Source organism: Pungitius pungitius, chromosome 14 (genome assembly GCF_949316345.1).
Source record: "Pungitius pungitius chromosome 14, fPunPun2.1, whole genome shotgun sequence".
Lineage (NCBI taxonomy): Eukaryota > Metazoa > Chordata > Actinopteri > Perciformes > Gasterosteidae > Pungitius > Pungitius pungitius.
Window position 1 is genome coordinate 5,838,481 of NC_084913.1, and position 13,654 is coordinate 5,852,134.

General features: G+C 46.8%; 1 protein-coding gene across 1 annotated transcript; it reads left to right on the forward strand.

Moving 5' to 3' along the window:
- Positions 1 to 1,550: 1,550 nt before the first annotated feature.
- On the forward strand, positions 1,551 to 8,131 carry prox2 (prospero homeobox 2; the record flags this gene model as incomplete). Its single annotated transcript, XM_037485750.2, has 4 exons — positions 1,551 to 3,056; positions 4,772 to 4,879; positions 6,237 to 6,431; positions 7,831 to 8,131. Coding segments are annotated over 4 exons (1,977 nt in total), but the record flags the coding sequence as incomplete, so codon positions are not given.
- Between the last annotated feature and the right edge of the window lie 5,523 nt (positions 8,132 to 13,654).

Below are 13,654 nucleotides of genomic sequence, written 5' to 3' on the forward strand. Positions count from 1 at the left end.
TCCGACTCCCCCCCCCCCCGCTCCCCGCGGTGCGTCCCGCAGTCCGCGCAGGCCGTCAGCTCGGCACCACGTTGAGGCGCAACAGGTAAGGTGCCGTCACCACCCCTCCTCCCCCCCCCCCCCCCTCCTCCGTCTGTGTGTGCCGGGGTGATGATACGTGCATGCAAGGAGCTCACACCACAAATTCATCACTTTGGCGTTGTGGTTTTTCAGGAGAGGTGTTTTGTGAAACTCCCACGCGTGTTTTTTTTTGACAAGCAGCCTACAGCTGACAACTACAGTCTAATGTTTGGTGAGTTGTTTTTATTTACAAGTGTTTATTGGATTGTTCAGTTGTTTTATAGTTTATAAATTAGTTTTAAAATAAAATAAATTAAAAAAAAAATATATATATATATATATATATATATATTGTAAATGTTATGTTCTTCAGTGAACATCCGCTTATTAAACATTTATCCACAACCAGTTAGGTCCACTGCCTGTTATATTTGCAGGACATTTTGAAACTGTGAAGAAGAGTAAAGAATACATACAATACTGTTCACAGTTAGTAGGGCAATTTAAACTTTGCCTTGTGGGATAAGTCATTATCATTATCATATGAAATAATTTTTAATTAAAGCCAAAGTATAGCATAAGTTCATTGATGTAGAATTCACTGACGTAGAAATACAAATTGAATACGGTCTTTTTCTGCTTCATCTTTTTCATTTGTATATAGAGAAATATTTTGATCATTTCAACTACCTTCATCAAATAATTTGAACATATAGCTAAAAACAAATAAAAGGAATACAATTGAAATCAGTGACCATAGCTGCTTTCAACTTTTTTTTTTACTAAGATCATTTTTATTTTTAGATAATTCCTCAAGATGCCTCGCAGAAAAAAAGCTTTTCATCATTCCCCTGTAAATAATGTACACACAGCCATTTCTTGTGCGCGGTGATCTATTGCTTTCAGAAGCTGTAATTTACCCTTTGTGCATTATAACAGTGGTTCTTTTATCCTTTGTGTTATCCATTATTACAACCCAAGATGAAATAATACGAAAGAGCACACTCCCTGATTGCATAAGATTGAGGATTCCATTTTTCTCTCTTTTTTTTTTCAAGAGCTCAACAAATAATGTAGTATTCTTTCTACATGTAAAATTAATTCTGCTTTTGCTTGTTAAGGCAAAGTGTGATGTCAGGTTTTCTAAAAAAATATCTATTAGATTAATCTGATCATTATTCAAATGACGAATGTATTTATTTTTCACTACAGCATAAAGAGACATTACATGATCTTACATCACCTGTTTAAATGCCACTGTTCAAAAATAGGCATATAGACTAATCAAACTAACATTCAAACATTAAAGAAACAATTAAAAAAATACACATACAGAAATTAAAAACAATTAAGTGGTAGAGCATATAAAAAACATTTCTATGCATCACCTTAATCGTGTTGCTGATGTCTGTTTTTTCAGATTATTGCATTACATCACGCTGACTGTCTGTGCAACGTGTGTAGCAGAAAGCGAGACTTCCCCACTGAGCGAGAACATGCACAACCCCAGTGAAGGCTGCCTGGACGACGACAAGCCCGACGTCATGTTGCCCTGCTTCCGCAGAAACATGTACGAGGAGCCTCTCGCCCTGTACTCCAACGGATCCATCATCTCCCAACTCCGCAAGACGATCCACACCAAGAGGGCCCTCGATGAGAGCCACTTCTACCTTTCCAGCTCCACCGCCGCAGACTCCGGTCAGGAGGACCAGTGCAGCGTCTCCTCGAAGGACAGCGCGGCGGAGGCCCCCTCTCCCGGTGCGCACGTTGCTGCCGGAGCCGGCGCGGAGGGGGAGCATCCCGTGCCGGACCACCTGCAGGCCAAGAGGGCCAGAGTGGAGAACATTATCCGGGTCATGGCGGGCTCTCCCAACAGCAGGCAGCATGGAGACAGCGAGAGGTCTGACACGGACGCCAGAGACGCCCGAGACGCCAGAGACGCCAGAGACGCCAGAGAGGCGTACAGGGAGAACAAGCGCAAACAGCGGTTGCCCCAGCACCAGGAACACGGCGCGGCGGGACCGGCAAACAGAAGACCCGGAAGCAGCAGCAGTGACAACTGCAGCACCAAGGACGATGAGTGTCACAAGCTGAAGGAGCAGCTCCACAGCATGCAAAGGCTCCTGCGTCAGCTCCAGGAGAAGTTCCTTCACGTCTACAACCAAGAAGACCCCGAACACAACGGCGGGGACGAGGCAGACCGCGACGGGCCGGGGGAAAGCCCGCAGTCGCGCTACGGAAGCCCCGAAGGCGGGTTCGACGGGAAGAACGGCAGAGCGGCCGCAGAGGGCAAGGAGCGAATGAAAGTAGCCCAGAGGGAAAGCCCCAACCTGCAGGAAGCCCTGAAGAAGGAGCTCTCCAGGGCTGTGAACGACTGCGTGGACAGGGTGTTCAAGAAGGTGTCCTCCGCAGGGCCGGATCGGTCCCCCCAGCAGCGCGTGTGCTCGTCTCCCGAGGTCGGCGCAGACAGGAAGAGCCAGCAGGCCGCGGCCACGCAGGAGCAGCCGCGGGACGAAGAGGCGGCGAAACCCCGCCCTTTGGAGTACTACGAAAGCTCCGAGGCCCAAAGCCCACAGGACCAGACGGAGGCGCTGTCGCTGGTGGTCCGCAAGCCGGCCGTGACCCCTCTGAGCTCGGTCACCCCGGCTGTGAAGAGGCCCTATGCCGTGCACCAGACACCGTTTCAGTTCAACTACAGCACCCCTCTGCACGACAGTCAGATCCTAGAGCATCTCCTCAAGTACGGGCCCCACTCCAACTTTGGGGTCCTCCCTTGCATGCCCCCGTCAATGGACAGGACGTCCCCGGACTCGGCGGACCTGCCCTGGGACACCATGGCCATGAGGTCCAAGGTGGCATCCGGCCACCTCGGCCACCACCCCCGCGCCTCGGCCATGGGGGCGGTGGCGGTCGACAACCTGTGCCTCCCCCACGTCAAGATCGAGTGCGGCGAGCTGCAGAGCATGGCGGAGCGGAACCCCTACATGTCCCTCAACATATCCTTTCACCTTTAGCTTCTGACTTTTCTCAATGCAGGATTTATGCAGGAACTATATTGTTATTGTTAATAATTCTATTAAAAAATACTTCTGTTTTCTTCTAATATGTAGGTTGAAAATGCAATGGCTTGAAAAACAAAAGATGAAACTGTGAAAATGTAATGATTACATTTTATATACATTTATTTAGATTCGTTATCAAAAAATCCACTTGCACAAATTGGCCAATCGTAATATTCTACTGCGTGGTTTGTTTGATAATCCTATATTTTTTCTTTTTATTATATACAAAACCCTTATATTCCAGCTCTCCTATTCAAACAATGGCTGGTTGAGGTTTATTGCAGCACGGCCAGTTGCACCAACTTCAAGGAGAATTCTTTCTTTGATCTAGCTAACCCCATAGAAAATTATAGCGTCTTCTTTAATCTGAGCAGAGTAATGACTTTAAGTTTAGAAAAAGACAAATAAAAAGGAATACAAGGCTTTGATAAGAATTGCCAGGAACAAAAGCCAATTTTTCAAAGGCAGAGAAAGCATCGGTTTCTGTTTCAAGAAGCGTCGTTTTTTTCAGACTTGAAAAGGTGCAGGATCTATTTCTCCATCATCAGAGTGATAGGGGTGCATCTAAAAGGTCACATCTGAGTGCTGGTGGAAACCAATAGTGCCTCCCAACCATAACACTTGAGCTCTTGTCTTGAGCATTTGTTGTTGGATACCTTTGTCAGAATGTATGATTGAATCAGAGTGCAAGATAACAGTTTTTAAGCCTACAAGAAAATCCCTCTGGGAGAAGTTGTTCTATTCGGGGCCAGAATGTTATTTCTTTTTTAGCATGCGTTCGCTGACGTTCGTATCAGATCATTTTTTGCATCTCATCATTCGTCGTCTAGATTAATTGAAATAAGTAATTCCACCAACCATCGGTCTCTGGCGGGTAAACGATCCTCAAGTTGCCGCGACGCGTTCGATGAAACTATTACGCGGTGCCTCTCGGAATCGCTTTATCTTTACCGCTTCTCTTTGAACAATACCACATGAATCTTTCATCCCGACTTTCCGTATTTCAAAGGTAGGATCCCCTAATAAATGTATGACGTGGTGACCTGATGGGGAAATACTGTGTTATGACCTCAGGCCCGGGTGGTGGACTACAGAGGAAATGCTCCTGGGCATCACCGTTGCTATAGAGAGAAGGTATTGAAATTAAGAATACTGTCGATTCTTGAGGAAATATATGTACATGTTGAAAATGTACAGCATTTGTTTTGGTAAAAATAACAATAACTGCGAATCTGTTACCTTTCACTTTTTTACAAGAATTCCAAATTTCTGAGGAAAAATGGAAATACAGCGACATGTGTCTTCTTTAAATCAACTTAATTATATCAGAAAATTGACTCCTTTTTTTTTCCAAAAACATTTCAAAACAAGCTGCCTTAACTGCCAGGCATGAAGTGCTTCGCGCTCTAATTAAAAATCCCTAATCTAATTCGTAATTCTGTTTTGCCAATAAGCACATGTTAGGGTCATTATTGACTCCCCGGTTAATGCCGAGCTGTTCTTTGGGGAAATTCAATTTAGCTGAAGATTGAGGCAACACAATACTCCGGTCTGCTACCACTGGGCGCAGAACTTGACGCCGCGTGTAGTATTTAGTTGTCGTTTTTTTCTTTTTTTTTTTTCCTTGTTGCCTTAACTTCAATGTGAACATCCAGGAGGGCCTCACCCCGAGCCATCTGAAGAAGGCAAAGCTGATGTTCTTCTACACCCGCTACCCCAGCTCCAACGTGCTGAAAACCTTCTTCCCAGACGTCAAGGTAATTTCTCTACATTTTCCCTTTTTAATTTTACCAGGTCAAACAACCTGCGGGATCGTTTGTCCCGTGTCTAACCCCCCCCCCCCCCCCCCCCCCCCGGTATCGACTTGTCACAGTGCGCTCGGGACGGGGAAAAAAAAAATCAGCAGTGTGTCGGTGGAGAGAAACAAAAAAAGGCAGAGGGTTTAAATAACAAAGCCACTGAGCTGCTAGTATGTCCTGGGGGCAGAGGGAGATACAGAGGCATTCTCTCTCTCTCTCAAAAAAAAAAAAAAGCCACTCCAGTCAGCAAATGGAGTGACAAAGGACTCTGTAGGCAAGGCCTTGCTATTGAGTGTCAACAGAGAGTTGGTATTAGACTTGTGCGGCAGCAACCAGGCGGCGTTGAGCCGGCCCTAAACACCACATCCTGTGTATTTTGGCCTTGGGCTCCTCTGTCTCCTCTTTTTGTCGTCTCTCCTGTCTCCCTATCCTGCTGCCTCCCCGTGGGGTTAGCTCCTCTCATTCAGCAGATTCATCTCCGCTTCCCTTTTTCGCTTTTTAGTCTTTTTCCCCAAAAACGCGTTCCAAACTCCCACTCTCCGTCCGAGTGCGTCTCTTCCATCCCCCCCACCCCCGTTCCATCTCCTCTCCTTCCACCGGCGGGCCCTGGATCTCGGGAGCCAGTGCGGGCCCCCTGCCTCTCGGTCTGCTCTGACCCCCCCCCCCCCTGGGGTCATCGGGGGGGGGGGGGGAGGATGCTGTTGCTGCAGCTCTGCGAACGTCTCCTCCTTGCTTCCAATCCCGCGGTGGGAAGTGGCACCGAACAAAAGAGCGCCTAATCCCAGTGTCTGATTCCATCCTATCAGCCCGAGTCACCGAGAGGGAAGCTTCCTTCTGTCCTCTCTCACCCACCACACCACACAGGGAAGAAGCGTCTTTGATGCCGGCCCCAGCCCTTAGGCATTTTTTTCTGTCTTTCTGGATGAGGAGATAGAATAACAAGACTAATACCAAGACTGAGTTTAGAAATACAGAGCCCCGACAGATGTTTTTTCACCCCCCCGACATTGGTGGGAAAAGCTCAGAGCAATTAATGTCGCGTAGAGTGACAGACCATTTGGTGCCATTTGGCCCTACGGGCACAAATGATGGGGTTCAGTCAATTATGGAAGGGGGGGGGGATGGATAATTATTTTGTAAATGAAAAGCATTCCGATTTTTTGAAATTGTATCTAATTGATGTCTGAAATTGAATTGCGTATTTTTTTAATCTTAAAAAGGAAGATCCCCCTTTTCATTTCCCTTATTCACAGAGAGCTTTAAGGTAACATTTGTAGATGTTATATGTTTTTTCTCTCTCTCTCTCTCTCTCTAGTTCAACCGCTGCATCACCTCACAGCTGATCAAGTGGTTCAGCAACTTCAGGGAGTTCTACTACATCCAGATGGAGAAGTTTGCCCGGCAGGCCATCGTTGACGGCGTCAGTGACGTCAAAGACATGACGGTCAGCAGGGACTCAGAGCTGTTCCGGGCACTGAACATGCACTACAACAAAGCCAATGACTTCCACGTAAGTGTTTAGTCACCCCGCTTCCACGTGGCAGGTTGTGTGTTGGCTTTTGTCGAGTTGATTCTCGACTGCTTTCATTCTGCGTGTGCAATGTGCAACGGATGGACCAGGTTTGCTTAAAACTAAAGGAACATGTTTGAACTTTTATTCTTCATCCACCACAAATTTAAATATTGGGAAACATTTGTCCGACTCGTTGTTATATTTTTAAACAAAACATTGCTTATTTTTCTCAAAGAATTCTCATTGGCGTCAGTTTAATGTGAAGCAACAGCCACAAGCTGATGAGCTTAGCTTAGCATAAAGACTGGAAGCGGGGGGAAACAGCTAGCCGAGGGCAACTAAATCCAGCTCCTCTAAAACTTTCCATTGTCATGCAATTCATTGCGTTTTATTTTGTGAAAACATGTTGAATTCTTGGTTTCCTCTTCAAATCCAAATTGAGATATAAACCTTTTTAATCGGGGGGGGGGGCTCCGGAGGTGCATAGTGAGAGACACAAGAGAGTGTATTTTATAAAACCTCCAACTCTTCCGCTATGCCGGAGTACGTCCTCCTGTCAGCACTGACCTGTGTTGTCACGCTGCACCTGCGGCTGGCCCGGCCTCTGCGGCCATTATCTAAACTCCGGAGTGACGCTTTATCACACTGTGGGAAGAGGAAGCCGCGAAATCCCACTGAAACAACTCAGATTAGAGGACCGGTACGCCTGAGCGAGACTGAGATTGCTACTGATGCGGAATGCTGAGAAAGACGCTGTGGATTCCGAGGGAGAAGGCCGTTCGGTGGGAATGGGATGGGAGCGTTTTCTTTACCTTGGGACCAAGACATTCCTTTCCCAGGGCATGCTTTTGTGGCAGGAGGTGAGGGGGGTGGGGGGGGGGGGGGGGTGGGGGGAGAACAATAACTTGTGCCAACCACTGCTGTGTTAACTGGTCAGCGGATGGGAATCGAGGTTTTCTCCCAGCATCCCTCCCGTCTGATGGGTTCTTATGGACCCCGCTGTAGTTACAGGCCCTAATATACAAGTTTATACCTAATCGTATTAAAACTAAAGTTATTTAAATCTCCTGTATTCCCGACGGGATTCACATTGATGCTTAGTTGACGCGTCCCTCAAAAAGAAAGCTCACGGTAGTTAGCTTGGGTTCCAGAAAACAAGACTCGCCAATCAAAGAGACGTCCAAAGGAAAGCTAATGATTACAGCATTGCATTTATTGCACGTGTGCAGAGAACAAAGACACAAACTCCCTTTCATCAATTTGAGTGTTTTTGAAAACCGTGCCACAGGTCTTCAAGATGGATTGATTAGTATGCTCGCAACACGGCATCACAAGGGGATTGATTCACTTAATGGGTTCGCACCCTTTTTTCCTTCTTTTCCCTTCTTGTTTCCAGGTTCCAGACAGATTCCTGGAGGTCTCTGAGGTCACCCTGCATGAGTTTTACACTGCCATTTCTGCAGCCAAAGATTCCGACCCCTCTTGGAAGAAGGCCATATACAAGGTGATCTGTAAACTGGACAGCGACGTCCCGGAGGAGTTCAAGACATCTTCCTATTTATAGGAGGACGGGTGGATACTTAGAACATAACAAGGAATGGGAGTTAGCCACTAACAATTCCAGAATTATTTCCTCCTTTCTTGTAGTGCATTGTAGTGAGGTGAGCTGTAGATGTTGGATAATTAATCTTTTTTTTTATTTGTAAAAACACACACACACACACATACACATTGTTTTTAATATTAATACATTTTAAAATGCTGTACGTTCTACTTTTACAAACAATCAATTGCTGTAAAACATTAATGCTCCTGTGGTTAATTCTATGGTTAAGTGTTTACTTGTATAATCTGCCTCAACGCATTTAGAGAGTTGCTGGGTTTGTAGGTGTGTAAAAATGTATTATCATGAAGCTAGCGTAGCCTGATTGAGCTGAAATGGAAGAAGGTTTTTTTTTGGGGCAATTACCATCAGTACAAGTTTGCTTTTGACTCATTTTTATTTCAGAGCTGTGTGTTCTGTACACGTGCTGATGTTTTAATGTTGCATAGTTCTATAACTCTATAATCATGTTGTAAAATGTGCATGTGGAAATAATGCAAGTGACTGTTGTGGGTTTTATTATCTTGTATAAAAGTTCAAAAGGTACAATTATTTTCCGATGTTTTGTTCATTGACACTGGATGACTATTAAAATTAAATATGCACTAAATTATAATACACAAACTGTGCGTTATAGTTTCCTTTGACAGTGCTTTCACACGTTTGGACATTTAAAGAAGACACACACACAGAAAATAAATGCTTTTGTTTTTGGTTTGTAAGGGCTTAACTCTCCCTGTGAAAATACGGTGAGCCACAGCCCCCTAAGGTGCCTCTAATCCACGTCCAGCAGCCGGCAGTTAAATGCCCCCCCCCCCCCCCCCAAACTATGCCGTTCACATTGTTCACCGAAGCCAATTCAAGTCAACTTTCTAAGGCCTGCATTCATTGTGCGGATGCGGACAACTGCCATGTCTTGAAAACAGCCACAATGCATTCCCTCCTCGTGACTAACGCCCGAGGTGACCTCATATCACAGTTTGTGCCACCGAAGCAAAATTCCACAAACCCGTTGACTCTTCCTTCTCTTTCTTGTCAGTCGGCTCGTCCGGCGTCAGCTCAAAGCTGCACGCCGGTGGCAAACAGGGCCCGAAAGCAAGCGGATGTCAGAAGAAAAAAAAAAAAAGCACCTCACACACGGGCTATTTTGGATGCCTTGGGCCTAATGACGAACCCACAAAATCACAGCAGCGGAATTAAAAAAAAAAAAAAAAACGAGGAATTCAAATCCAATGTAAACGGCACGTTTTGCTGTGAATGAGCCGCGTGGACGTTTCTAGCGCCTTTGAAACGCAGTCATTTTGTGTTTTGCAGGTCATTTCAACAAAAGCAACAAGGCGCCTTTTTGGAAAGAATGAGAATACGGGCAGGGAACGCAACACAAACAACAAAGTTTTTACAAACGTACCTTGTTTCTTATCACTACACTGCATTGTCTGTGCGCCAAAACCAAACATTTAATAGGAAAAGCAATTAGGCACCCAAGCACCAATTACATCAGAAATGATAACATTAAGGAAATTAAAACAATAGTTGAATTGGTTGATGACAAAGACTGGAGACAATAAACCCCACTAATCTTTTAATAGATATTTCTTTTCAATTAGATCTGTCTTCTTCAGTAAATTGATTTACATTCTCTAACTCAATTAAAAATGCCTCTGGTAGAACCAAAGTGCTTTGCTCAAATTAATTTGTTGTGTAACATATTCGGAACAAGACTTGGTAACCTCTGATATAATGAAAGGAAACAACTGAAATACTTCAGTCTGTTCCACTGCCTCCAGGCTGATCAGGCTTCAACTCAAACGGGCAATATGAAAATTATGTTCTGTGCGGTCAAAGATAAAACGCAGTAATGAAGATGAAATGAAAAGTGAAAGGCAACGGGACGTCAAAAAAAAAAATCAAACAAACACTGCGTCGGAACAGATGTGTCGTGTCGAGCTTTTGACATCTTTAAAATGAACATTCCAATTAAATAGATTTTAAAGGAAGCTTTAGTTTTTGTTGTTGTTGCAGAGCAAATGAATTGACATCAATCGGCTTAGTTCTGGTAGTTAAACAGAGGAGTAACAGCATCATCTAGTGAATCTCCGCTGTAGTACACGCGGCTCAGCCGGCCCCAGCGCTCACAGAGCCAATCACTGGCCTCCTGGCACCGTTCAATCAAGTGTTATTAAGTACCGTCAGATTCAGGAGTCTCCACGGAGAGGTGCACTTGTCCCTGTGCAGAAAGGGAACTAGTTTCTTACCCCCCCCCCCCCCCCCCCCAGCCAGGACTTCAGGGAATCGGACAGCGTGAAATTATTTCATAATTGTCAACAGCGTATTTTCATACATTTGAGGTCTTAAAAAAAGCGTCTCCTTAGCAGGGTCCTGGAGGGACGGAGGCAGGATCAAACACCCCTGAGCTGCAGACAAAAGCAGCCAGGGGTGGGGAACTGGGGGCATTGGGACGGTTCCTCTGGTTTAATCTCCTACTCATGGCTCACTCCGGGTGGGGGGGGGGGACAGGGAGCAGCAGGGAGTGCAACTTGAGAACGGAGGCCGCTGACTTTAGGCTGCCCTTCAGACAATCACTTCTTGGTGTAGTTTGGTGTGATCACCAGTAAATCTTTATTAATTTTAATTGGAGCCCCCATTTAAAAGAGCAATTAAAGCGGATTAATCGAGCCCATCCCGTATAATGTCTTCTGTTAATTAGTTTGTCAGCACTGTTTTAATATCGCTTAATGACTTCATATTTCAGGGATGACATTAAAGGGATGCTGAAGGAAAAGAAATGGCCTTATCACAATGCGCTCCTTTAATGGGAGATGTCCCCCCCCCCCCCCCCCCCCCACCCACCACCGGCGGGCAAGGTCAGGCCCGGGGGGCCGCCGGGGAGGAAGAGGCTTCCGGGTGGCACAGCAGCAGCCGCCTCCAGGGACACAGTGTAAGTCAGTGTAAGCTCTGCCTCACTCACACAGTCTTCAAATCATCCTGGGAGAACTTTCAGTGGAGGAGTGTGGGGGTCCTTGTCGGATTCCTTTTTCCTTTTGCCCCCCCCCCGCCCCCCCTTTTTCCTCGAGGATGATGGGAAAGTTCAGGGAAAACAGACGGAGGATGAAATGACTCAAAGCTTCATGTTTCATCACACAAATTGCACCGCGAGCCAAGACAATACCGCATGGCGTTCAAAATCATGATACCTTCAAACCAACGCTGACTGACATGGCAGCGGTTTATGAAATGGGTGCAATGACGCCCTGGCGCACCGTAAGGGACAAACCAAGAGTGCATCCATAATCACCAATCAGCTGCACCGTCTGTGGCTGGCGAACTGCGGCATGCTTGGAAAAAATAAAAGAGACAAGATTCAGATTCAGTCTCCTCCTCATCGATTCCCAAAACCAACAACTTGGAGTAACGCAGCTATACTGTCTATTCTGGGGGATTCAGAACGTCCCAAATATTACTGCCCTTGGTACTGAGTTCAGTCCATATTTGTAGCCTTGATTTTGCAGGTTTGTATGAATGGATGAAGAGAAGGGGCTCCTCGGTGTTGAAGGAGATTGTGTTCAGGCTAAACTTTCACACCTGCTGTGATTTCGATTTCCGATTTGAATGTTTTAGCAGAAGCGTGCTCCCTCCACAGCGACACTGAGCCAAAGGTGCCCGCCCCCCCCCCCCCCCCAGGCAAGCAAGAAGTTGATAAAAACCAACAGCACACCCTCCTTATTGCAGCCCTGGCTGGCGTGCATCCCTGCTAATTTGAGTGTGCCCCCTCACCTCCTCTCATCTCAGCAGATTCATAAATCTCATTCCCATTATCCCGCTAATTAGCCGGGATTACAGGAGCATGTAATGCCCCCGCTTCCCAATAGATTGATTGGAGGACGGTCTCTTTGTTTTGAAATCACTTCCTGATTGATGTACAGAGCCCTAGTTTGCAATTGTAATGGCCCAGATGTTAACAATCAAATGCGTTTCCGCTCCAGGAAGTAACAGTCTGTCATGGAAGAGGGGCCAGCCGAGCGTGTAACGACACATCACAGGAGTGTAGGGAAGAGGGGGGGAGGGGGGGGGGCTAAGGAGGATGGGGTGGAGTGATGGTGGGGGGGGGGGGGGGGGGGTTGCTAGAGAGAAAGGGCATACTGTCCATGGCAATACATCCATCTGACGTGTTTTGGGGGACTTTCTCTTCTTGTCTGTATTTCTTTGTTGTTTGCCTAAGCCGGGCCCTTTAATTGTTCCTAAAGCCCCTCCCTTTGGTTTGGTCATTGTAATTAAAGGGGGCAGTTAAAGGCTCACGTGAACTGGCTTTAAAGGTGGAAGACGTGACTTCCTCGGGCCAGCATCCGCGGCCTTTCAAAGCCGTCCTCTCTGCAAACAGCAGAGGGCACTATTGTCTAACCAAACGGACTCCTTTTGCTTTCCTCTTCATTCTTTTTTTTTTTTTTACCCTTCACCAATAAATCACTTTCCCGGATAGTTAATGGATATAGAAGCAGATCATGAGTGAGCTATCTGTGGGGTGATAATTTAAGTGAAGATCCCCACACTGATTGCGGAGAAAGGTTATTTATTTCAACAATAATGCAGGACAAAAAGGGGGAATCTGGGGCGAGATTACCAGCCAGGGTACGCTAGAGTGCTCCTCTCCAACCGAGCAGCGTGTAAATTGGGTTCACTTTCCCCAATGAAAATACAGACTGCAGTTTATTTCAACTTTATGCACATGGAAGTCTGCGCTTATCCTCTCAAGGGTGGCCGGGGGACTGAGAGATGGCGGTTCATTTGAGGGGAGGGCGGGCTTAGTCCTTGAAAAATGCCCCTTTTGTCCCTGAGTCTCTGGATGGCTGAACTATTAAAGGTACGCTCCCCCCATCCGCCTGCTTCCACTCTCCTCCAATTCCCGAGCACAACAAGGGAATGATCGGAAAGCACGTCGGCCTGAATAATTGGGCGGAATCACGTGGAGCACATGCTCCTAAATGGGACTCAGGTTAAAACTCTTTGTTTCGGCCTTTGTGATGCGCGCTTTGTGTGCGTGCGCGCGCGCTGTGCACACACACACACACACACAGTGGAGCTGGCCCGGCTATTGATTGACTGTGTTGGTGGAGAGCCTCGGGGCGCAGAAGCCAGCTCGGCACAGATACTCCAGTTCTCCCCTCATGCAGAAAAATGCATGATTAAGGCCCAACTGACATGTCTAAAACGTCCTGGAGAGAGAAGAGGAAATAGCTCCGTATGCCGCCCCACGTGGCCACAGCATCCCGAAAGCATGGCGCGGCTCAGCCGTCGGATTCCCGCGCCACTTCCAAAAGCCACCGACCGCCAGGCTCCACAAACGCGTGCCACGTGGGGGGGGGGGGGGGGGGGGCCCAGCGTTGGAATTTAGAAGCCGCACAGTACGATCCTCGTCTCACTCGGGCATCAGACTTTTACGTGTCTGCCACGCTGCCGGCTTCCAAAAACCGCGCCCGTCAGCCAAGATACGCATCGGACGTGGATCCAATGCCGCGTGTGAGATATGACCGATGGGTAAAGGATTGGAGCCCTTGAGCTGCATGATAAGCACTGTCAACGAGACATAACATATGTACCTATGCCAAGCTTTGCCTAAACG